Source organism: Pipra filicauda, unplaced genomic scaffold (assembly GCF_003945595.2).
Source record: "Pipra filicauda isolate LSUMZ 115617 unplaced genomic scaffold, ASM394559v2 scaffold382_size682953_pilon, whole genome shotgun sequence".
Taxonomy (NCBI): Eukaryota; Metazoa; Chordata; class Aves; order Passeriformes; family Pipridae; genus Pipra; species Pipra filicauda.
In genome coordinates this window covers 19,795-45,614 of record NW_024104512.1, presented here as the reverse complement: position 1 = coordinate 45,614, position 25,820 = coordinate 19,795, and the positions used below count along the sequence as shown (strand labels likewise).

Here is a 25,820-nt window from a genome sequence, read left to right as displayed (position 1 = left end):
TCTGCAACGTGACTGTCACCCATAAACAGCCCCCAGCCAACCATGTGGAGGTGTTTATTTACCAGAATTGGGATTTAACAGGCTGGCTGGGGGATGTGAGTGTCACCACAAGCCTTGTGACAGGGAAATAAAAGTCCTCCTGCTGAGTGGGCACAAAGGTTTGGGGGATTGCTGAGCACAGAGGTTTGGGGGAGCAACCCCTTCATCCCATTCCTGCCCCCTTTGCTGCTCTGGCACCTTGAGGAGCAGCACAGCTTGGGCCCTGGGGACATGGAATGGGACACAGCAAAGTGGGAACAGAAAGGATAGAAAGGCTGGGAATGTGTCTGTGCATGTTGTTTTTCTGACAAAAGGAATAATTTGGAGAGATACCGTCTCTCAGAACTGCACAAAGGAGCACGTGGAGAAATGATTATTTCTCTGCCTTTTTTTGCTGTTTCTCAATTTTCTTATTTAGCTCTTTGTTCTGATACATTCTGTATTATTTTAGCTTTCCTGAGTAATTGTGTTTTTTCCCTTAACTTTGGAAGTTACTTGGGAAAGAAGGGAGGGGGGGGGTGAAGATAAGGCAAAGCTGTTAAATGGGAAATCTATGGCTAATTAAGACCTGGCTTTGCTAATCACCTTAGAAATGAAGTTATCAGTTGAAAAAGCCCGGAGTTGGTGCAATGAAAGTTTGGAATGGGCTTTTCCCCCCCTCTTTCCTTCTGTCACAATGGATTCAGAGATTAAAAGTTTACCTTGCAGACAGATCTTGACACCACGAGACGTGTTGTCTCTTTGCATTATCTGCAGGAGGCTGGAGCTGCTCTGGGATGGATTTCAGTTGGAATAGTTAAAATTTGGCAAAGTTATAAACAAATAAAGTCAGGATCCTTTAATGGGAGCTGTCAGTGTTCATCACAGATGTCACAGCACACTCCAGCTGGAGCTCCATGTCCAGGACAAGAGGGAGTCACTGTCCCTTCTCCTCCTCCTCCTCCTCCTCCTCCTCCTCCTTCTCGTTCTCCTCCTCCTCCTCCTTCTCCTTCTCCTTCTCCTTCTCCTTCTCCTCTCTTTCTCCTTCTCCTTCTCCTTCTCCTTCTCCTTCTCCTTCTCCGCCTCCTCCTCCTCCTCCTCCTCCTCCTCCTCCTTCTCGTTCTCCTCCTCCTCCTCCTTCTCCTTCTCCTTCTCCTTCTCCTTCTCCTTCTCTTTCTCCTTCTCCTTCTCCTTCTCCTTCTCCTTCTCCTTCTCCTCTTTCTCCTTCTCCTTCTTTCTTCTGCTTCTTCTTCTGCATCTTCTGCTTCTGCTGCTTCTGCTTCTTCTGCTTCCTCTGCTTCCTCTTCCTGTTCCTCTTCTGCTTCTCCTCCTCCTCCTCTTCTTCTTCCAATAATAATAGCAACAATAACTATTATATTATAATTGTTGTTATAATTCTTGTTCTGCAGAGTCCAGGTGCCAACACTCTGGTTTCCCCCTGGAGGTGCTGGGACAGGACACCACCCTGGCACTGCTCTGGCTGAAGGAGGAGGAGGCACCAGCCCCATTTTCCCCTCTGCTCTTGCAGAATTCCTTTTCCCCACTATCATCTTTCCTTGTGCAAAATCCAGCTGTGAGCCCGAGTTCCCTTGCAGGGCTTGCAGTGAGGAGAAGGGGGATGTTTGAGTTCTGCTGCCATCCCAGGGGAAGCAGCTCCTGCCTCAGTGTTTGCTGATGAAAACACCCTCCTGGAGTTAATAATTGTGTCTTCCCCTTCCCTGGCAGTGGCACCACAGCACTGCTCCACTGCCTGCAGGAGCCTGGGGAGGGGACCAAGTTTTCTTAATATTTATGCATTAAACCTGTATTTTCCAGGTTTTTCCCTGCTCTTTTGTTAGAGCTGTGGCTGTGCCTTCCCCTGTGGGTGTCCTGTGCTGCTCAGTGGTGCTGGTTGGACTCCAGTGCTGCTCCCCTGCACCCAGGAGAGCCCCAGGGGTGGGCAGAAGGGACAGCACAGGGTGGAGGAAGCAGCTCTGACCTGCTGGAAGGATTGAGGTGGGGGCCAAGGCAGCAGCCCCTTGTGCTCAGCAGCATCTGAGCATCCAAACCCATCTCCTGGAATCATGGAATCGCAGAGTCATAAAACCATTAGGGTTGGAGAAGCCCTCCCAGCCCATGGAGTCCACCCTGTGCCCCATCCCCACCCTGTCCCCCAGCCCAGAGCACTGAGAGCCACCTCCAGTCCTTCCTTGACACCTCCAGGGGTGGAGACTCCAACACCTCCCTGGGCAGCCCCTGCCAGTGCCTGACCACCCTTTCCATGGAGAAATTCCTCCTGATGTCCAACCTGACCCTCCCCTGGCACAGCTGGAGGCCGTTCCCTCTCCTCCTGTCCCTTGTTCCCTGGCAGCAGAGCCCGACTCCCACCTGTCTCAAAACTCCTATCAGGGAGTTGCAGAGAGCAAAAACATCCCCCCAGGCTCCTTTTCACATCTGCAGAAGCTTCTAGAAAGTGGATTGTCAGTGCAGTGCCAGCTGTACTCGGACATTTCACTGCTTGAGACAAATGGTTCCTTTTCCACGTTGAATTCTTAGGACATTTTGCTTGGAAAATAATTGCAAGTGCCTCACCCAGCAGCTTTCTGCAAAACACATCAAAGATCTCTGGGTGATGGATTTGTTTTCTGTTTGTTTCCCTGGGATTTCTTCACTAGAATTCAGTGTTAACTGGTTATTTATAAATGCCAACCTCTTTCCATGGGTTTTGATCCCTCCTGTGTGTGGAGTGATGGAGACATTATTGAGTCACCCTCATTCACTGGAGGGGGATGATTCTATTTTTAATTCTGCATCAGTTTCTGGGTGAATGAATGGCAAGTTAATGGTCATGTGGGAATCTGAATGTCAGAAAACAAGGGGGAAACTTGAGACTTGCTCATCATGTTTAACCTGCTGAGTTACATCATCTCCCTTGAGCCTTAAATGTGCCTTTAGGGGCCAGCCATGGAGAGGGACTTGGGACAAGGACATGGAGTGACAGGACAAGGGGGAATGGCTTCATACTGAAAGAAAACAGGGTTAGATGGGATATTGGGAAGGAATCGTTCCCTGGGAGGGTGGGGAGGCCCTGGCACAGGTTGGGCAGAGAAGCTGTGGCTGCCCCATCCCTGGAAGTGTCCAAGGCCAGGTTGGAGCAACCTGGGCTAGTGGAAGGTGTCCCTGCCCATGGCAGGGGGTGGGAATGAGATGATCCTTAAGGTCCCTTCCAACCCAAACCATCCTGTGATTCTATGATTTCATCCTTTGCAGGATGCAGTATAAAGACTCTGCCTTGTTAAATAGGCTAAACATGAATTAATTTGACAACACCTATTTTTTTTATTAGTTTTGGTGTTCTGGTTCTTGATTACCTAATTTCTTGATTAACCATCTAGTAGGAGATAATTCTTCAAAGGATTAGAAAAACTCCAGGCTGATTGTCCTGTTGATGCTCTTCTTTGCAGCAAATGAAGGGACTGTGGGTTTATTTGCCATGAACATGAAAAATCCAGTAGGGTTCCTTAACAGGAAGATAATCTCTGTGTTACAGGTCTTTTGTGGGACAAACAGGGACATAAATGAGGGTTCCCAGAGAACCTTCTGCCCTCAGGGTCTGAGAGCTCCAGGCTGGGACATCAAGGCATGTGAGGATGGAGATCCACTGAGTCCTTCTGCTTCTCTGGGGTTCAGTCGTGGTTAGTGCAGGGATAAACCAGCAGAACTCTTCAGAAATGCCTTGTAAAACCAGATTTTTTAAAAATTTATGCTGACAGGTCAGGCAGATAGAAGTCTGGTCTTTCCTTGTGTAATTTTTGGATTTAATTTGTATTGATCTCTCTGGAACTGACTCATGGATGTGTACACAGGCACTCAGGTTACTCCAGTAGGTGAATTTCCAGGTAGTTTGTACAGATATTCCAGAAATTTAAGAAAGTTGACATGAATTACTTAACTAAAGCACAGAAGAACAACAGTGGGACTGTGTGACTGGAGGCAGGCTGCTGGAAAATGACATTTTAATTAATTTTACAGTTTTAAAATAATTCTTCTGACCTCAAATCAGGATAAAACCAAACAAATCCCCAAACCTACAGAACCAGGTGGTGCTGAGGTCACCCAGGACTGGCAGGTTTATTCAGTGTTGTGGTTGAACCCAGCACCTTTGGGAGCACCCAAGGGCAGAACTCAGTGTTCTGATTTCACCAAGAGGTTGAGAAACTAAAGAACTGAGCAGGCAAGAAACACAGGCAGTTCCTGTCTGCTGCCTTGGGAATAAAACTTTATAAATATATATTTTTTTTCCTTTAGAACTGCTTTGTTCCAGTCTGGTTTGCTCTGTTGCAAATCTTGGAGCAGACCTGGAGGGCTTGGCTGGGCAGAGGTGGGGTGTGGGAGGATGGGAGGGATGATGACCCTCTCAGAGCTCAGCTCTGATTTCAGTCTGCAGGCAGGAAATTGTATTTAAAAGTCTTCTGAGAGGTCAAACAGCAGAGCAGGAGCAGGATGGGGTTTTTCTGCTTCACGTTCATGCACAAACTAATAAAATGGAGCTTATTTTTGATGTGAGCTCCTCCTGCAGCAGGAGAGAGAACAGCAGGCGGAGCACCAGCGAAGGTGTCCTTGTTTGGGTCACCTGGGCTTGGGACATGCACGTGCCCTGCACTGGGGGGGCTAAAACTCCCCCTCAGAGGTGCCCCCGGGGCAGCTGATCCAGGCAGGAGGCTCCTGGTGCCGCTGGAAGAGCCAACGGAGCAGGGTCGGTAAAAATCCGGGACCACAGATGGGAGGAAAGGTGGTGAGCCTGGAAGGGATCCCAGAAACACTGGGTGTTATAATAACTGTGCAAAATGCTAATGCAGAGCAGGCTGCAGAATAGGGAACACTGGCATTATTAGGCCTGCTTGGCATGTGTGTTTGGAATGGTTTCCTGGTGTCCTGCAGACCTGGCTGTAAGGTAAATAACTTCTCAGTGGTGACAAACAGGGAGGGAAGAACCCAGGTGTGGCAAGTCTTCCTGCAAATTCCCTTTTCTGTGAGGTAAAAAGAAGACCTTAAAAGATTTGATAACTTGCAAAGTGTGATTTAAGGGAATTTTAAAGAGCACGTGAAAGAACAATAATGAACAAATGTTTTCAAGTGGGAGAAATCTGTCCCTGCCATATGTTCCACTGACTCATCCCTTCTGCAGGAGGAGATCTTGCAATTGTTTGAACTGTTCCAGTTGCTTAATCCTTTTTATTTGGGAGCAGCATCACTGTAAACTCCGCTCTGGATCCTACACGGTGTGACAGCCCCCAGGGAATGGCTGGAGCTGTGCCAGGGCAGGCTCAGGTTGGATCTCAGGCAAAGGTTCTTCCCCCAGAGGCTGGTTGGGCACTGCCCAGGCTCCCCAGGGCAGTGGGCACAGCCCCAAGGCTGCCAGAGCTCCAGGAGGGTTTGGCTGATCCTCTGGGGCACAGGGGGTGACTCTTGGGGCTGGGCCTGTGCAGGGCTGAGGGTTGGACTCCAGGATCCTTGGGGGTCCCTCCCAGCTCAAAACATTCTGTGATTCTGTGATTCTGTGATCCTGCTGGAAATCCCAACACAGCTTCATCCTGAACTAATAAATTCTCTTGGAAACCTCTAGGAAAAAGCAAAGGAGACTCCACATCCTGCTGAAACAGAGAAAGGACTTTTGTTGCTGTACCTGTAGGTTTCTTTCCTCTGGAAAACCTTTCCCAGAGGATCAGGGCCAAGCAGCCACATCAGGCTATTCATGATATACCAGATCTTGGTATTAATGTGCCATCTCCTTAAAATATGATTTTTGAATGGACCTGACCATCTCAGCCCACCTCCATTCCAGCAGGGAATGGAAGTGGGAGGAGAGGGTTATAACACACTACAAAAAATTAATTCTTTCTTTTTCTTTTAGCATTCCTTTTCTCCCTTTTTATCCTGGATGATCCTTGGGGGTCCCTTCCAGCATATTCTGTAATCCCGTAAAGTATAGAGTGGTTTGGGTTGGAAGGGACCTTAAAGCTCATCTATTTCCAACCCCGGTGCCATAGAGAGGGGACAAATTCCCCCTGGTGAGCAAAGGCCAAACGTGGCCATGGGTTTCCCCTTCCCAGCTCTGCTCAACCCCCACCACTTCTGCCCCTTTCCCCTGCCCAGAGCGTGCTGCTGACGGTTCTGTGGGTTGTGTTGCAGGTGTGGCTGTGTGGGGGCAGCATGGAGGTCCTGCCCTGCTCCAGGGTGGCCCACATTGAGCGCAAGAAGAAGCCCTACAACAACAACATCGGGTTCTACACCAAGCGCAACGCGCTGCGCGTGGCCGAGGTGTGGATGGACGACTACAAGTGGCACGTCTACATCGCCTGGAACCTGCCCCTGGAGGTACTGAGGCTTTCAAATCTATAGGAAATAACTTTTAGGAGAGCTTGCTAGCACCTTCAGCTTACCAGTATTCCCAGAATTCCTAAAAACACTGTTTAACATCCTTTGTTAAGGATCGTGACAGACAAAGGCGTCTGTAAAAATGTACTGACAATGAGACACAGCACTTGGTACAAGTAGTCAAAACTGCTCAGGAGCCTTGAAACCCTCCCAGAAGGGTCAGAGGAGATGAGGAGGAAGATGAAGAAGATGAAGATAAGGGGTTTTTGGGACCTCTGACTCAAATTTGGGAGATGTGGTGAGGGTGGTACTAAAGGAGGGACGGGTTTGGAAGACAGTTCTACATCACCTGGAACCTGCCCCTGGAGGTACTGAGGCTTTCAGATCTATGTGAAATAAGTTTTAGGAGACCTTGCTAGCACCTTCAGCTTGCCAGTATTCCCTAAATTCCTAAAAACGCTGTTTAACATCCTTTGTTAAGGATCATGACAGACAAGGTGCCTGTAAATATGTACTGACAATGAGACACAACACTTGGTTGTGTCAAAGTAGTCAAAACTGCTCAGGAACCTTGAAACCCTCCCAGAAGGGTCAGAGGAGATGAGGAGGAAGATGAAGAAGATGAAGATGAGGGGTTTTTGGGACCTCTGACTCAAATTCAGGACATGTGGTGAGAGTGGTACTAAGGGAGGGACAGGTTTGGGAGACAGTTCTACATCACCTGGAACCTGCTCCTGGAGGTACTGAGGCTTTCAAATCTATAGGATAAAAGTTTTAGGATAGCTTGCTAGCACCTTCAGCTTGCCAGTATTCCCCAAATTCCTAAAAGCACTGTTTAACATCCTTTGTTAAGGATCATGACAGACAAAGGTGCCTGTAAAAATGTACTGAGAATGAGACACAGCACTTGGTATAAGTAGTCAAAACTGCTCAGGAGCCTTGAAACCCTCCCAGAAGGGTCAGAGGAGATGAGGAAGAAGATGAAGAAGATGAAGGTAAGGGGTTTTTGGGACCTCTGACTCAAATTCAGGACATGTGGTGAGGGTGGTACTAAGGGAGGGACAGGTTTTGGAAGCAGGTGTAACAGTACTAGGTAGTGCTTTGAATTTTTAATTAGGTAATGCTTTGAGTTGTTAATTAGGTAATTAATAAAAGCAAAAGGCTTTGGTAGCTCTGGAGTCAGGCTTTTAAAGAAATTAAGATTCTCGTGCATCCAACGTCATAATAATAAAAGGAATAATAGTAAAACTCACAAATTGAGTCTTAGGGGTTTTCTTTTAAGTGCTGATTTTAGGCATCAGCACAGCCAAGGCACCTTGTCCTGAGTTTTCACTTCACTTCTTAAAAACTTGAATTCTAGAGCATTTAGTGCCCCTGGTGCAGGAGAGCCTGAACCACCCTGGGTTGGTGGCTCACAGGAGATCCCCTCCCAGCAGAACCACGGGCCAGTGCCCCAAAACACTCTCTTGAAACAGCTTTGGTGGTTCAGATATTTCTGCACAGAAATGCTCAGGTTTTCTCAGGTCTGATAATGTTATCTTTGAAGTAAAACATGTCACAGCATGATGGAAAACCATGGGATCCCACCAGCAGGTCAAGGTGACCATGTCTGGAGGCACATCCTGCACGGGGACTGCTCGAGGTGGTGCCTGGCACTGCTGGGGAAAGCTCTGTAGGCTCCAGGAGGGCTTTGTGGAGATCCAGAGCTGCTGCTTGGGCTCAGCTCTCCGGGCAGGCTGTGTCTGATCTTGGAAGCCAAGGGCATGTCCTGCTACCTGGAGCACCCTGGGAGCAGCCCTGGCAGGGCCAGACCCCGTGTCCTGTTGCTGGTCCTGCCAGAGGAGGACAGAGGGGTGCTGGGGGTGGGGAGACAGGGATGCCCTCCAGGTTTTGGGTGGGATGAGGGCTCTGGGTGCCTCCCCACGTGCAGTGGGTGACTGAGGGCTGGGCTGCTCTCCTCAAGTGTGAGGTGAAACCATTGCCAGGAGTGTCCAGAGCCCATGTGAGCAGTTATTTCCAGTCACCCTCTTGGTGCTAAAAGTAACCCCCAAAATATTCCTGCTTGGCAGATCTCAGCAAAGAGCTGCTGGGATCCTGATCCTGATCTTGATCCTGATCCTGCTGTGCTGCAGCAGCATCCTCAGCTGGCAGCATCTGCTCCAGGGCCTCTGGAAAAACAATACAGCCTAAAAAATCTGAGCTGCTGCTGCTTCCTGAGGAAAGGTTACACCTGTGGAGAGTTCCTGGCATTTGGAGCCACAGTAGTCCCAGAATTTGTACAGAATTGGTGCCTGTGCTGCAGGTTGGTGGTCCTGGGGGTGCTGGGGAGTCCTGGGGTAGTTGGTATAAAAATAGGAAGAAATAGCTGCCTAGAGATGGAAGGAAAAGCTGTTTGCCCAGGGAGCTGCAGGAGGGCACTGCCTGCCACGGGCACTGCTCCAGGTGCTTGGGAGAGGAGTTGTAGGACTGAGGGAATTTAGGGATCTCTGAAAAGAGATTTCAAGACCCAAATGCCCGTAAGTAGAGATCTTAAATCCTGATCTTCAGCCTGATTCCTGTTTAGAGGTGAGGCACCACCAGCCTGCTCAGGAACAGCTTCGGAGCAGGGCGGGAAGGGCTTAAAACCCATTGGGAAGCTGCAGGTCCTGTAGAGCTTGGAAAAGGCAGCAGCACATGGATCAGCAGTGGGGGTGGGTCTGGGTAACCCAAAATCAATTGGAGATTTTTATATACCCAGAAAAATCCAGATTTAATTTTCGAGCAGCCTTGTTTGCTGGGGTGGGATTTTATACACGGAATTCTTTTGTGATGCCACTGAATTCCAACCCAAGGCAAACCCCTGCCCTGCTATTTGAGGTGCTGCCTGACTGATTTGTTGTCCCACCCCATTTTGTCCACTCAGATTTCAGCCTGTCCTACCTGTCTGCACTGAATCATCTTTATTTTTACCTCTGAGCTACCAGTGGTACATTAAAATGGTGTCTTTTCTCAAGCAGAGTGAATAATTCATTAGAAGATCATTACAAGCATTGTAATGGAAAATTGCTTTCCCAGTTGTATTTAATGATCACTGCAAAGACAAGAGCAGGAGCTAAAATAGAGTAGAAACCCAGACACCTGTAGGAAGGAGAAAAAGGGGCTGCAATGTGCCTTTGGCTTCCTTGCTGCTGCATTAGCTCCCCAAATTCCATGATGGAATAGGAGGTTAAAGGGGGGCAGCTCTCTCCAGCCCCTGCTCCCAGCTCCTGTAGGAGCTGTCCTCAGGGACAGCTTTACTTTTAAATGTGCTCAAGCAGTGGCTTCCTCCATGTCTCCAGGGAGACTTTTTCACCCTGGAATTGTCCAAATGGTCCAGAGGTTTTTCTGAGGTTCAGCCTCACCGTCTGTCCCTGTGGAATGTTTATCCCGAATCCTTGGCTCTGTTATATCGGAATCTTCAACCTTTCTGCTTCTTTCTTTCCCCCCTTAGTTTCTACCTTTGAACCCTCCTCTGGTTGTGTCTCAGTGGGGTCACACCCCCGTGGGGGGTCAGCGAAGGGGTTTGGTGCTCAGTGCCCACACAGGGGTTGTCATTCCCACCTTTTAAACCCTGATGTCCATTTGCTGCTGGAAGTCTGAGCCTAAACAACCTTATTGTTGTGCCCTTCCCTTCCCAAACCTTCCCTTCCCAAACCTTCCCTTCCCAAACCTTCCCAAACCTTCCCTTCCCAAACCTTCCCTTCCCAAACCTTCCCAAACCTTCCCAAACCTTCCCTTCCCAAACCTTCCCTTCCCAAACCTTCCTTTCTGTTCCCTTTTGTTTCTTGTTTGTTTATTTGGGATTTTTACATGTTTGGTTGGTTGTTGTGCATTTTTTTCCCCCCTTAACAAAATATTATGGAAAAGCACGTGTTTCTCAGATGGATCCAAAGCCCAAAGGGAATCAGGGAGAAGATTCCCCATCGTTACTGCACCTCCCATATTTCCTCCACAACCTTTCCTTCTCCATTTGGCTTCTCTTTCCTAAATTACCCCCAGGACCAGAGCGTGTCCCATCTGGTGACCATTGCAGGGGTGTCCCTAAACCCCAGGAGAGGGGTTGGTGTCACCTCCTGGCTCTGGCTCTGAAAGCCACGTTTTCCTTGGGATTCTTGGGAGGATGATTTCAGCCAGAATTCCCTGGCATGGCCTCTTCATGGAGCTTCCAGGCAGTTTGGAAAGGGCCTCAAAACATCAGTGAAATACATTAGTTTTTAGTCTTTTTGAAGAGTAACCCCTCAGTGATGTGCTGTGTCCTTATTTTTCAGAATCCAGGGATTGACATTGGGGATGTTTCTGAGAGAAAAGCGTTGAGGAAGAGCCTGAAGTGTAAAAATTTCCAGTGGTACCTGGACCATGTTTATCCAGAAATGAGGAGATACAACAACACCATTGCTTATGGAGAGGTAATTAAGGCTGAGCAGCCCCCGAGCTCAGACTGGTAATATTTCTCTGATGAGAAATCGCCTCAAAGGAGAGGAATGTGAATCAGAACTGACTATTTGTGTCTAATTATATAAATTTGGAGCAATCTGTTCCCAGTTTCTTCTAAAAACCTGTTTGGGGATTTATTTCTGATCTCGGAGACCGTATAAAGTAAAATATTTTAATACATCATTTACTGAATTGACAGAAAATTATCTATATTTCCCATTGACTGCATGGATTAAGCAGCTGTTTGTATATTTTTAATACACAGTCATCTTATAAAACCCTGTGACTTAAGCTCAGCCTAATTCCTGACAAGGTCTCTGTAGGATACAGTGTGTTGTCACAACAGCTTAAGGACAAGATAAAGTAAGGAGACTTAATTCAATCTCTGCTGGCTTTGAAACCGTTCTGAGAATATAGAAACAGGCATTTATGGGAACTAATAATAAATCCTCTGTTGCAATGGATCTGATGGAATAGTGGCAGTTGGAGGAGGCTCCTTGAAGCACAGCCTGAGCCTCCCAGTTGGGAATAATTTTAGGAAAGATTCGTAATCAAAGTTACTTAAAGCCTGCAAGCTAAAACCTCCCAACAAGTATTTGCATAGAATAACAGAATCCTAAAATGCTTTAGGGTGGAAGGGGTACAAAAGCTCATCCAGTCCCACCCCCTGCCATGGGCAGGGACACCTTCCACTGTCCCAGGTTGCTCCAGCCTGACCTTGGACACTCCCAGGGATGGGGCAGCCACAGCTTCTCTGGGCAACCTGGGCCAGGGCCTCCCCACCCTCACAGCCAGGAATTCCTTCCCACTATCCCATCTAACCCTGCTCTCTGACAGTGGGAAGCCATTCCCCCTTGTGCTGTCCCTCCATCCCTTGTCCCCAGTCCCTCTCCAGCTCTCCTGGAGCCCCTTTAGGCCCTGCAAGGGGCTCTCAGGTCTCCCTGGAGCCTTCTCTTCTCCAGGTGAACCCCCCAGCCCTCCCAGCCTGTTTCCAAAGGCATTTTTGCATTATGGCCCTGCCTGGGAAGCCTGGAGAGAGGAGAGGGCAGAGCTCTGGAGAGGGGAGAGCTCTGGGGACCAGCCCTTGTGCCCAGGGTTGGGTGGCTGTTTGACTGTACCACAAACCCACCCTTCCCTGGTCCCTCCAAAGTGTGTCCTTCAGTTCATGACAGTGCTCTGCCATCTCTGCCTCTCCTCCTGCATCCCTCCTTTTTTTTCCAAGCTGGACTTTTCCCCCCTGCCATTCAGTTTTCACCAAAATCTGAGCAATCCTGCATTGATTTTGGGCTCCTGGCAGCCTAAAACTGGCTTTGTTCCCACCACACATGAGCAAAGAGAAGAAAACTCTGTCCAGGGAAACTGGCTCCTTGGAATGGTGATGACTGTGTAAAATCAACCCCCATTAGCCCTGGATTTAAAGAAAACACACAGTGCACTAAACCTTTCCCTGCCCAATTATTCCCTGTGATAGAACACCTTCTACAGCAGGAGAGGGCTGAGCATCTTTTGTTTCTTTATCTCTGATGAGACAGGGCCATAACTCTGCTCTTTTTCTTTCTTCCAGCTCCGAAACAACAAGGCCAAGGACGTGTGCCTGGACCAGGGCCCTCAGGAGAACCACACAGCAATCCTGTACCCCTGCCATGGGTGGGGGCCTCAGGTGAGGGGGCACACTGGCAGAGGGCACAGCAGGCTGTGGAACTTGTCTGTTGGCTTCACTCTCCAAAGGGTCAGGCCCAGCTTGTTGTTAAAAACACCTCAGGTATCACAGGGGATTTTCCCAGCTGCTCTTCATGTCCTGATTTTCTGGATTCTGCCAGAATTGTGGCAGAGCTGCAAGTAAAAGTTTGGAAAAAAATCTGCCAGGCAAGGGTAAATAATGATGGGAGCAAATAGCCCACGAGCAGGACACAATGCAAGACCAGTTAGGATGGGGATCTGAGCACCCTGGGATAGTGGAAGGTGGCCCTGCCTGTGGCAGGGGTTGGAACAGGATGATCCTTAAGGTCCCTTCCAACCCAAACCACACCATGATTCCCTGATTCTTCCCAACCCAAACCACTCCATGATTCCCTGATTCTTCCCAACCCAAACCACTCCATGATTCCCTGATTCTTCCTCTTTCACCCAGCAGAATAAAAATGGCCCAATGGAATAAAGCAAATAAACAGTGCTGAGATAATTCTCCATCTCACCCTGGCTGGGATTTCCCTTTGCATGACTTTTCTACCACTCCTTTTGCTTCTCCAAAACTGTGGGGTATCTGGGGTCCAACACACTCCAGGAGGTTCATTTTCAGCTAAAAGATGTATAGTTCAAGTGATGGAAATGCAGGAAGATCCCATTCTCACTCCATGGTCACCCTGGGCTTTCCAGGCTCACCAGGACTGAGGAATCCCAGAGTTCATCTGAGCCTGAACTGGAAAATTCAGGAGCCACCTGAGCCTGGGGGTGAGCTGTGGGAGATAATCTCCCTTTGGTTTATCCCTGCCTCTGAGCAAAGATCAGGCAGCTGGGGCTGATCCAGTCACTGCTAAACATAACAAAGCTGGTGCTTAAATGCACACAATTTTTTTGTCAAATGGCACAAAATGCCCTTTGGACTTTGTGGATGGAAACTTCAACCTCTAAGTGCATTATGGGGTGAGAAACTGGATTACCTGACACTGCCTGCTAACCCTGGGCTCTGAGATGAATGGCTGAAAGCAGGTTATTTGTTTTTCCCTCAGTTATTGTGATTAAATTTAACTACGTTTTCTTCTCCTACCTGAAGTTCTGAAGCCAAACCTGGCAGTGCTGCTGACTCCCTTCTTGCTTCCCATTGTCCAACCTCAGCAGAGATTCTTCCTGGTCTTCCCTCTCCACGTTGTCCCTTCCCCCTTCCCACTGAGAGCCAGTTCTTGGCAGTTCTTTTGTTTCATGATACATTCCATGGGTTAAACTCCTTGGAAATGCTTTTTTTAGAGTAATTGTCAGTGAGTGCAGGAGCTTTGAAATTTGCAGCAAAATTGGACTTTCTCTACAACTGTTTAATTAATGGGCTGCTTGTAGTAATTTATTGCTGGGAATGTAATGTAAACACTTGTTATATATAAATATATATATATAAATTTTTTATTCATTTTTAGATATATATATATAAACTCACAAGGAGTTGCAATTCCTTTGGAGTTGTTCAGCATCTCAAAGCTCACACGGTGGTGCTGAAGTTGCACATCATGTCCTGAAATCCCCCTTTCTCTCCTTGATCCTGTGGCCCATCCCAGACATGTTTGAAGTTTAATTTTAACTAAATTCAGTTTAATTAAGAGCAGGTTCCTCAGCAGCAGATGAGGGGGAGGTGTGGGTTCCCTGCTGGCATTGTCACGGGGTGAGGACAGGGGGTCTGTGGATCCCGTTCCCTGCCATGCTGGGGGTGGTGGGATGTTCTTGGAAGTCCTTGTTCTTTCCAAGTCCACCCCCACACCATCCTTCTGTCTGTAGATCTACAGCCCACCTGGGAAAAAGAGGGAATTACCTCCAGGGAGGAATTTTTGCCACTTATCCCATCAAGGCAGTGCAGTTTGTGCTCGATCCTGAATTTCTGCTCTATCCCGCTCCTGGCTTTAAGCTCAGCCTGGAGCACTGAGCTGGATGCAGCTGAGTGTGCTTGTTCTTTCCAAGTCCATCCCCACATCATCCCTCTGTCTCTAGAGACACACGGAAAGAGAGGGAATGACCTGCAGGGAGGGATTTTTCCCATTTGTCCCATCAAGGCAGTGCAGTTTGTGCTCAATCCTGAATTTCTGCTCTGTCCTGCTCCTGGGTTTAAGCTCAGCCTGGAGCACTGAGCTGGATGCAGCTGAGTGTGCTTGTTCTTTCCAAGTCCATCCCCACATCATCCTTCTGTCTGTAGATCCACAGGGTGAGGGGGGGAATGACCTTCTCTGTGGGAAGGGATTTATCCCATCAAGGCAGGGCAGTTTGTGCTCGATCCCAAATTCCTGCTCTCTCCTCCTCCTGGCTTTAAGCTCAGCCTGGAGCCCTGAGCTGGATGCAGTTGGGTGTGGTGGCCCTGAATGCAGATGAGACCTTGGCTTTACTCACAGCTCCTCCTGTGTATCACTTACCAGTGACATTTTAGGGGTTTGTCTCAGGTTTTCTCTTTAGCTTCCCCTTCTCTCTGCTTTCATTCACTTCCAGGTCAACTCATGACCAGATTCCATCAGGAGGTATCCTTTTATCCTGTAATTATGTTCAGCCTGCTGATGGATTTTTTTTTTTTCCTGCCTGATGGCTTCATCTTTGAAGCAATTCATCATGCAAACACCTTGCAGTAATGATGTATTACACTAATAATACAGTAATACCTCATTGGAGTGACAGAACTATGGTGATGTATTAAGGTGATAGAAAGCACTATAATACTATAAAACTTAAGATAATGTTCACCCAGCAGAGCATTTCATTTAATTATAGGATAAAATATGTTTTGCCCATTTAAGCAGCAGAACCTGAGGACAAACCCATCAATACTGGGATCATGTGGGACACAGGTGACGAAACAGCACATCAGATTAAATTGTGTTAAAAGGCAAATAGTGAACATTTTCCTGAGGGCTGTTAATTGATGGGCTGCTCAGTGCAGAAGGGAAGCCAAACAACCCTAAATTATTTTCCAATAGAGTCAATGAAGGTCAGCAAGGCTTTTATTTCCCAGGTGCTAAGATGTCTAATTAACTTTCTCCCCTCCCTGGGATGCAGCCAGGCAGAAATAATAATCCCACAAGATGGATTGCTGGGGGGAATCAGCCTGAGCTCTGTGTCCCTCTGCTCCCACTGGATCAGGGGGCTGGGGGTCCCTGGGAGAAGAAGTCCCATGAGGAGCAGCTGAGGGAGCTGAGGGGGCTCAGCCTGGAGAAAAGGAGGCTCAGGGGGGACCTTCTGGCTCTGCAACCCCCTGACAGGAGGGGGGAGCCGGGGGGGGTCGGGCTCTGCTCCCAGGGAACAAGGGACAGGAGGAGAGGGAACGGCCTCCAGCTGTGCCAGGGGAGGGTCAGGTTGGACATCAGGAGGAATTTCTCCATGGAAAGGGTGGTCAGGCACTGGAAGGGGCTGCCCAGGGAGGTTTGGAGTCCCCACCCCTGGAGGTGTCCAAGGAAGGACTGGAGGTGGCTCTCAGTGCTCTGGGCTGGGGGACAGGGTGGGGATGGGGCACAGGGTGGACTCCATGATCCTGGAGGGCTTTTCCAGCCTAAAGGATTCTGTGATTCCCCCAGGGCAGAGCAGCCCCCCAAAGTGGTACCTGAAAGAGTGGAATTTTTCAAGATTCAGTTTGACCCAGATTGTGATTTAACTGGAAGGATGTTCCCAGGAGGCTCCAGGTGTCACTCAGTGTGTCTGGCTGGGGATGTGGCTTTGGGCCACTGGGATTGAGGAAGGGGTTTAAGACCTCCGAATATTAACCACTTTTAAATGGTTAACTTGGTAAGAGCTTGAAACTGTTTTCCTCTGGTCCTTTGTCTTGGTTTTCCCTTTGTTTCTTGTCCTCTGCCGGGCTGGGTTGGGATCCTCAGCTCTGGAGAGGAGCAAAATAACAAAAGAATTAAGGCATGGAGCACCTTTTCTCTGGAGTCAGGCTGGGAGAGCTGGGGGGGTTCACCTGGAGAAGAGAAGGCTCCAGGGAGAGCTGAGAGCCCCTTGCAGGCCTAAAGGGGCTCCAGGAGAGCTGGAGAGGGACTGGGGACAAGGGATGGAGGGACAGGACAAGGGGAATGGCTTCCCACTGCCAGAGGGCAGGGATAGATGGGATATTGGGAAGGGATTCCTCCCTGTGAGGGTGGGGAGGCCCTGGCACAGGTTGCCCAGAGAAGCTGTGGCTGCCCCATCCCTGGAAGTGTCCAAGGGCAGGTTGGAGCAACCTGGGCTAGTGGGAGGTGTCCCTGCCCATGGCAGGGGGTTGGATGAGATGATCCTTTAAGGTCCCTTCCAACCCAAACCATTCCAGGATTCTCCAATTCTGTGTAAACATCCCAAAAGAAGAAAATTCCCATAATGTCTGAGGAGTGAGTTAGACAAGTTAGATAGGATTTTTTGGGAATAATCACCCTCAGGTTTGCAGTTGGACAGGCTTGGAGGCTGCAGTGGCTGTTACTGAGCCTCTGTCAGGGTCCAGACACGTGTTGGGGACTTCTTTTTCCTCTGTTACACAGTACATGACACATCAATAGATGCACTTGCTGCATCGTATCCATGTTTGTTTTCCAGCTCATCCCGCCTCCCCTCCGCCCCCGCCCTGCTCCGTTCCCGCGGAAGGGCTGGATTTTTGCTCTACTTATTTTTCCCACCACATTAGGCAATAACATCTCAGAGCAGAACTCATGGTGCCTGGTGGGCACGGGGCCAACTGTCTGAGGACAGGCTGCCAAATCCCATAAAAAAGGGAAGCGTCTGGCACGCGAATCCCGAGCGTGGCAGGAAACGTTTCGGGAACGGGAGATGGTGAAGAACTCGCATTGCACATTTGGGACATCTGGGTGGTTTCTTCCTCTGTCATGGAGAAAGCTGGTCTATTTTATTTTATTTTATTTTATTTTATTTTATTTTATTTTATTGTATGTACCTGTTCCTTTCTGCGAGACAAGGAGTCTTGTCATAAAATTCCAGAATCCCAGGATGGATTGGGCTGGAAGGGACCTTTAAGCCCATCTCATTCCAATGTAGCAGGGTCTGACTCCAACTCATAACCATGAATCCAGGGATAGTGCTGCCCAAATCCCTTGGGATGGGGCCTGGCTCTGCTCCCACAGGCTGGGGAGTTACATGTTGGACATCAAACAAACCCTCTGCTCCTTCACATCTCACCAGGGGCCATTTGCCAAAAGCTTTCACCGCCAGGAGGGTTCAGTGCAGCAGCCCCACAGCACCATCAGAGAGCCATGGGATGGGTTGGGCTGGAAGGGACCTTGAAAGGACATTTAGTCCAACCCCCTGCCATGGGCAGGGACACCTCCCACTAGCCCAGGTTGCTCCCACCTGGCCTTGGACACTTCCAGGGATGGGGCAGCCACAGCTTCTCTGGGCAACCTGTGCCAGGGCCTCCCCACCTGAACAGGGAAGGATTCCTTCCCAATATCCAACCTAAATTTCTCCTCTTTCACTTTGAACCCATTTTCCCTTGTTTTATCACTCCAGTTCCTGGTGAACAGTCCCTCTCCAGTGTCCCTGTAGCTCTTTCAGATCCTGGAAGGAGCTGTGAGGTCTCCACACAACCTTCTCTTCTCCAGGCTGAACAGCCCCAACTTCCTCAGCCTGTCTCCTTGGGGAGGTGCTCCAGCCCCCTCAACTTTAGGCCCTCCTCTGGACTTGCTCCACACTTCCATGTCCTCCTTATGTTGGGGGCACCAGAATGCTGGGAATGTGGGGCTCAGGTGCTCTTTCAGATGAGCTGCCTGGTTCAAATCACACTGTCAGGCTTTGAGCACCACCTGCCTCCAGGCTTGGCCCATGGACACATCCAACTGCAGAACACAGACATGGGAACTGAGCCCTCAGCTGGGCTGGAGGTGCCCTGGCATCATTCCCAGCTTGCTCCAGCCTCGGGCACAGCTGGCAGCCCAGCACAGGGTGAGCTGAGCTCGGGGTGGGAGAGGATCCACATCCTGCACTTGGGCACTCCATGCCAGGGAATGGGTGGGAGGAGGAGGAGCTGATGGTTATGGCTTTAAACTCTGCAGGTTGTCCTCCTTTCCACCCCAGCAGTTTGGAGGGAAGTTACTGTCAGGCTAAAGAGACACAACTGTTCTGCACCAGCTGGCAAAGGGCCCTGGGGGGCCAAGGGCAGATCCTGCACTGGGGGACGGGATGGGGCAGCTTTGCCCCCAGAGAAGCTGTGGCTGCCCCATCCCTGGAAGTGTCCAAGGCCAGGTTGGACGGGGCTTGGAGCAACTGGGGCTAGTGGAAGGTGTCCCTGCCCATGGCAGGGGGTGGGACTAAATGTCCTTTCAAGGTCCCTTCCAGCCCAACCCATCCCATGGCTCTCTGATGGTGCTGTGGGGCTGCTGCACTGAACCCTCCTGGCGGCGAAAGCTTTTGGCAAATGGCCCCTGGTGAGATGTGAAGGAGCAGAGGGTTTGTTTGATGTCCAGCATGTAACTCCCCAGCCTGTGGGAGCAGAGCCAGGCCCCATCCCAAGGGATCTGGGCAGCACCATCCCTGGATCTGTGGTCACGAGCCAGAGTTGGACCCTGTTACATTGTTTTAACTTGATTTTCAGTGTTTAATTATTCCAGCCCAGATAACCCAAACTCCCAGTGTGATTTACTCTCTCTCTTTAAGCATCTGGGTCACAGATATGCTCAGTTAATTAACGTGCTGAATCCTCCTTATTTGTCTGCCAGATAATGGCCTGATTCATAATTTAAAGAAGCAGCAGTGGATATCTTTCCCTTGTACCATAAAAGGCAGGACAGTGTCATTCATTCCTTTTTACTCCTGAATTTAAATATGTTTAGGGAAATATTTGGATGGGATTCCTTAAACCCCAAGAATGGACGAGCCCTTTGTGTGCGGCCCCAGGGTGGGGATGTGTCAGTGCCTGCTGATGTTTCAGTGCCAGCACCAGCTCTGGTGCTCCCAACCTGCATCTCCTTGGCACCTGAGCCAGGTCTCTTGGAGCACTGGATGGTGGGATGCTGGGATATGCTGGGATCAGCTGCAATCCTGAGCCTTTGCTTGGGGCTGAGCTGTGGGGGAGACTCAGGCTCACATCCCTGGGGAACAGGGCCAGGTCTGTCCTGGTCCCCTTTGGCTGACGGTGCTGCCCAGCCCTGTTGGAGCTCTGGAGGCTGTGCCAGGCACACCAGAGGCACCAATCCAGGCCAAAGCCAGGCTGACTCACCGAGCTGGGCCAGCAATACCAGCCAAGCCAACTGGCTCCAGCTGGAAACCAGGGGAAATCATCCATGGCCCCATCCTACAGTGTTCAGGCCCAAAGGAGGATGGAGGAGTCACAGAATGTGCTGAGCTGGGAGGGACCCATAAGGATCATCCAGTCCAACCCTGAGCCCTGCACAGGCCCATCCCCAAGAGTCACCCCCTGTGCCCCAGAGGATCAGCCAAACCCTCCCTGAGCTCTGGCAGCCTTGGGGCTGTGCCCACTGCCCAACCAGCCCTGGGGAGCCTGGGCCAGTCCCTGGCCCAGAGCAGAGCTCAGTCCCTGCCCCTCCTCTGCCCCTGCCCAGGAAGGTGGAACTGCACTGAGGTCTCCCCTCAGTCTCCTCTGCTCCAGCTGAACACACCAAGTGCCCTCAGTGTCCTCACACGCCTTCAAATCAAGGCCCTTCCCCATCCTCGTGGCCTCCTTTGGACACTCTCTAATGGCTCAATCCCTTCCCTACATTGTGTCCCCCCAAACTGCCCCAATGTTGAGGTGAGGCCGCCCCAGGGCAGAGCAGAGCAGGACAATCCTGATGGATTTAAGGCTCAGAGTTATTCTCACCCCTTCCCTGTGTCTCATCTCCCCACCTTTTTTTTTTTTTGTATCTGAAAAAAACCCCAAACCCAAATCAAGGCTAAAAAGGCAGGATAAAGTTGTTTTTTCCCCTCTTTTCAGTTCTGCTTTCCCTGTGCCCCGTCCCCACAGTTCTGTCCTTTCCTGTATCGCTTTAGTGACGCTCCCACGGTGCTGATGGTCCTTTCTGTCCTCCCCTGCCCACAGCTGGCCCGTTACACCAAGGAGGGGTTCCTTCACCTGGGTGCCCTGGGCACCACGACCCTGCTCCCGGACACCCGGTGCCTGGTGGATAACGGGAAGAGCCGCTTCCCGCAGCTCCTGGACTGTGAGAAGGTCAAGAGCAGCCTCCACAAGCGCTGGAGTTTCATCCAGGTGTGTTCCAAGTCTGCTTCCCAAACCCCGGGCTGGGGCACCACGTCTGACACGAGATGGTGTGGGACATCTGATCCCATGGAATGGCAGGTGCCGGGTCTGAAGGCAGAGGGAAAAGGTGAAGAGGGATCAGGGGCAGGATTTCGGGTCCATTTCCAGTAGAAGTTTTCCTTTCTGATGCCACAAAGGTGGATCTGGTTACATCTGGTGGATGTGGCCTGCCCTGCCAATGACTCCCAGATTCCTTATGGGTAATCTCCATGAAAACACAGTATTCTTGTGCCAAGGCAGAGTGTAAATAATCTACATTGTACACAAGTGTCCCACCTTCCCAACACAGGGAATTTAAAGGTTCCAGATGTTCCTTGGGTGCTTTATGGATGCTCATTCCACTCACATTATTTATTTTAGGAATTATTTTATTGTTGGAATTGCATTTCCACCCAGCTAGAGCCCAAGGACGTGTCTGCACCCCTGGGTGCCACCCTGATTTGCTTCACAGGCAACCCAAAGTCTTAATTTTTTTAATGCTTTCCCCCTATCCTTTAATTTTAATTTATTCCTTTCATTTCAGAACGGTGCCATCCTGAACAAGGGCACGGGGAGGTGCCTGGAAGTGGAGAACAAGGGAATGGCTGGAATCGATCTGATCCTTCGCAGCTGCACAGGACAAAGGTGGACAATTAAAAACTTCATCAAGTAAAGGCTGAAAGAGTCAGGGGAGTGTGACTCCAGCCACAGCTGACCTGGACTGATCCGACAGGACTCCTTTGGAAAGGATGGAATATCAAAACAGAGCTTTATTCATGTTATCAGGAGAGGACATGGGGGAAATGGGCATCGCTGGCTTTCTGTTGTTGTGTTGAAGTCTCCCCCAGCTGATCCCAGCTGTGTGAAAGTGGGGCAGAACTGCTGGTTCCTTCTGCAGAGCACTCGGGAAGGTGCTGCTGGGACGACTGGAATGAGCTCCTGCAGCCCCGGGAGCGTCGTGCTGACAGGGAATTGTTGCTTTCCCAGACAACTCCAAGCCCTGCCAAAAGGGCTGGGTAGGTTCAGGGTCACCCACCCTGGATACACCTGCCTGGCAAGGGTGAAAATTTGGGTGCTTGTGAGAGGAAAATGGTCACCAGGCCCCAAAGGAGAGGAGGGTGAAGGACGTGCTGTCTTGCTGGGTCCTTGCTCTCTTTTCCCTTCCTTGCCCCTGCATCCAGCAGCCCCTTTCCTGAGTGCTGGAGGAACAAAACACACCCTTCATCCCCCAGCTCTTAATCCCAAATATCCTCAAACAAAATGCCACTGAATAAACCCAGTGATCTCCCATTCCCCCCCTCCCTCACCCATGTGCTGAGCAGCACCAGTCCCTCCCATGGAGACCCCAAATTCCCCTTGGGAACGATGTGGGGACATCAGGAATGGTGGTCTCCCTAACTCTGCAGTGGTGTCCTCTTCCCTGTCCTGCCTTCTCCATGTGTCACCGTGGCCAAGGCCCTCCCCAGACTGTCCCTGTCCCTTCGGACCTTCCCGAGCTCTGGAAGGAGCAGAGAGGGAGGGCAAGAGACCAAAAAATGGCACTTTGGCTGAAATTCTTGACCTGCAAGTCACTTCAGGCTTGTTAATATGGTGGACTGGTCTCACAATAATTTTGGCTGCCAACTCTTGGCTCCCAAACCCACCCAACTGTCACAGGAGACCATTATTTGGGGCCCTGGTGTCTGGCTCACCTGGAAAAGGGAAACATGGTCCTGCACAATTGCTGCCCATGGATGGACACAGGCCTTGCCCAGCAGAGAGGAGAAGCCAGCCCTTCTCCTGTCCTTCTCACAGAATAATACTCTTTCTGGTTGCCCTCTGGCTAGGGTGCACTAAAATATATTAATATATGAGATGTATGTGTAAATATGGTTCCCAAAGATGGGATGTGCACAGAGTTGTTTGCTGCAGAGCACTCATGCCTGTCTTCCATTTGCATCAGGATGAAGCTACCTGGATGTTTAATGAGTTTAATTTTCAATGCCATGCAGCAGGTTTATAACTGATGTTTTAGTAATTTATTGAACAGAAGCAGATATATTTCATTGTTCCTTCTACAGCAACGTAGGACTGATTGTTCATTTAGGCTTTACAGGACTCCCTCAAGCATTGGGGTTGTCCCTGATTTTTTTCCCTTGCCTTCCTTAATGAAGTAAAACCTCTTAGTTGTCCTGAACTGCAAAGTAGGGAGTCAATGTAGAATTTTGCTCTCCTCCTTCGCTGTTGCATCATCTCTCGTGTAATAAATCTCAGCCCTTGCCAACCTGATATGATCACAAATCTTTAGATGCATGATATGTTTTCCCCCTTCCGTTTGTTGCTGCCTTCTAAGAAAAGCAATTTGCTGCTGAAGTGGACTCCAGGCAAGTCCGGGGGGTTGGTCAAACTGCTCAAAAGCCCTTTAATTGAGCAATCAGTTTGCTGTCAGTCACCAGCGGCAGCCACGTGTGGGTCAGAGGAGGGAAAAGCCTGAATGTTTCAGGATAAACAACAAAAAACATCGTAGAATTCCTAGTTCCCAGTCCAGCTCGAGTCCTGCCAGTGCCCAGGGCACCAGCAGATGGGCTTTGTCACATTTAATCTGGTGGGATGAGGTGCCACCCCCAGCCCTCCGTCTGTGCCGCTGCTACCGGCAGCACCACGGAATGTGTGGCTTCCCCTCGGCTCCCATCCCTGGCAGGAGCTGCTCCAGCTGCCAGGCAGGAGGGACAGGCTGTGTTTAGCTCTCTGGATTGTCACCACAGCCCCTCTGGGATGTCCCTGTGTCCAGCAGCCCCCGGCAGAGCATCTCCAGTGCCATCGGTGCCGTCCCTGCACTCAGGGGGCACAAGACGAGGATCCTGCTGGTGATGAGCTCTTTGATCCTTTATTAAGGTTCATAGATGCCTTTCCTTCGTGCTCCATGTGGAAAACAACCCCCTGACTCTCCACAAGGAAGGGGAAGCTGGAAATGATCACTCAGAGCCCCCGCTGAGGTGTTTGCCCCTTGTCGCTGCTGCAATTGCAGCTTTCAATGACTGAGAAGAATCAGGAAAATCAGCACGAGCAAAATGAGGAATGAAAGTGAGAATTTAATCTGCTGTGTCCGTGTAAGTGAAATTCTGACACTGGTTTGTGACATGCAGAGGTGATTGCTAAGGCCTCAGCCCGAGGTCTGCGCCCTCCGAAACCGTAGGAATCTGTCTTAGAAATCTGGGTCTAATTGTTGCATCTTGGCTTATCTCTAATAATATGTTAATTGCTTTAAGAAGTGATATCCAAGTGATTCTTATTAAATATATGATTTGAGCCTTGTCTCCTGAGTGGTTTTAAAAAGATTCACTGCTGATGAGATACAGAGGCAGTCATTCTTCTCTGCTACTTATTTAATAGAAAAGTGCTGCTTTTTTAATGAAACTTCCACTTTTAAAAGAAATGGAAATGAAGGAGAAATCAAGAGAGATGGTGGACACAGATTAACTCCCATCCCATCCATCCCACTGCTGTCACTCACCAGATAACACAGTTACATCCCAGAACTGAGAAGAGATGTGGTAAATAAAGCAGCGCCTGCAAACGTGTTCCTGAACCCAGGCTGGGTGTTCCTGAATGTTCCTAAACGTTACCTGGAGCTCAGGGCACTCCAACCCACTTCCTCACATCCGTGTTCTCCTAAAAACCAGGTGGTGCCCTGTGAGGAGAGTGAGGGCTGGGCAGGAGGGAGGTGTCTCTGGGGGTGCCCCGTGTGACAAAGGCACCCCAGCAGCTCCTTGGGCGGCAGCAGCAGCTCTTGCCCCGAGCTGGGGGCACAGCAAATGTGCCCATCACCCCAGGGAAGTGTCACCTCCAACCTGGGCCTGGCTGGGCAAGGGGTGGGACATCCCATGGTGGGATCTGCAACCACAGGATCACCCAAGATGGAAACCTGTGCCCTTGTGGGGAGCATTTGACACACTCAGGGTTTCCTCAGGGGCAAGGTCCGTGTCAGAAAACACTTCAGTGCAATGTGCTCCACAGCAGAGAACCATGGAATGCTTTGGGTGGGAGGGGACATTAAAGACCATCCTGTCCCACCCCCTGCCACGGGCAGGGACACCTTCCACTAGCCCAGGTTGCTTCAAGCCCTGTCCAACCTGGCCTTGGACACTTCCAGGGATGGGGCAGGCACAGCTTCTCTGGGCAACCTGTGCCAGGGCCTCCCCACCTGAACAGCCAGGAATTCCTTCCCAATATCCCATCTAACCCTGCCCTCTGGCAGTTTGATGCCATTCCCTCTTGTCCTGTCACTCCAGGCCCTTGGAAGTGGTCTCTTTCCAGCTCTCTTGTAGCCTCTTCAGGTCCTGGAAGGTCACAATTAGGTCTCCCTGGAGCCTTCTCTTCTCCAGCTGAACCCGCCCACCTCTCCCAACCTTCCCTCCCAGCAGAGCTGCTCCATCCCTCTGGTGCCTCCTCTGGACTCTCTCCAGCAGCTCCATGTCCTGCCTGTGCTGTTCCCAGGGCTGGAGCAGCTCTGCAGGGGGGTCTCAGCTGAGGGGGCAGAGGGGCAGAATCCCCCCCTGCCCTCTGCCCACAGTGGGGGATCAGCCCAGGGCACAGGGTTGGGTCATGTGCAGCCTCTCCCCCAGGTCCTTCTCCCAGGGCTGCTCCATCTGCTCATCCCCAGCCTGGATTGATCCTGGGATTGCCCTGATCCAGGTGCAGCAGCAGCACTTGGCCTTGTTAAACCTCAGGAGATTCCCAGGGGCCACTTCTGGAGCTTGTGCAGAGGGATGGTCCCATCCTCCAGGTGTGTCACTGCAGCCTCACCCTGCAAACCTGCTGAGGGGGCCCTGATCCCTTCACCTGTGTCATTCATGAAGATATTAAATAATACTGATCCCAAAACAGACCCCTGGCAGACACCACTTGTCCCTGGTGTCCCTCAGGACTCTGCATCATGGACCAGCCTCTGGAGCCCACAGTGAGCTCTTCCCCTGCTGCTGCCCTTTGTGCTGCCCTGGGCAGGGAGCAGAACTTCAAGGAAGTTCCCTCTAAGCCCTCAAATGAAGTGAAACTCTTGTTTCAAAGTCAGAGGTTTCACTGAAAAGCCTCTGCTCGGGCATGGAGCAATCTGGGCACT

General features: G+C 50.3%; 1 protein-coding gene across 1 annotated transcript in view; it reads left to right on the top strand.

Annotated features, from left to right (window-relative positions):
* GALNT17 (polypeptide N-acetylgalactosaminyltransferase 17) overlaps nucleotides 1-24,010 on the top strand; it is a 217,027-nt gene extending 193,017 nt beyond the window's left edge. The window contains exons 7-11 of the mRNA XM_027732398.2: nucleotides 6,190-6,375; nucleotides 10,662-10,799; nucleotides 12,392-12,487; nucleotides 20,525-20,692; nucleotides 21,267-24,010. Of these exons, the coding sequence (XP_027588199.2) occupies nucleotides 6,190-6,375; nucleotides 10,662-10,799; nucleotides 12,392-12,487; nucleotides 20,525-20,692; nucleotides 21,267-21,395 (717 nt within the window). The 3' untranslated portion in view covers nucleotides 21,396-24,010. The remainder of the gene's footprint in view (nucleotides 1-6,189; nucleotides 6,376-10,661; nucleotides 10,800-12,391; nucleotides 12,488-20,524; nucleotides 20,693-21,266) is intronic.
* Nucleotides 24,011-25,820: the final 1,810 nt, after the last annotated feature.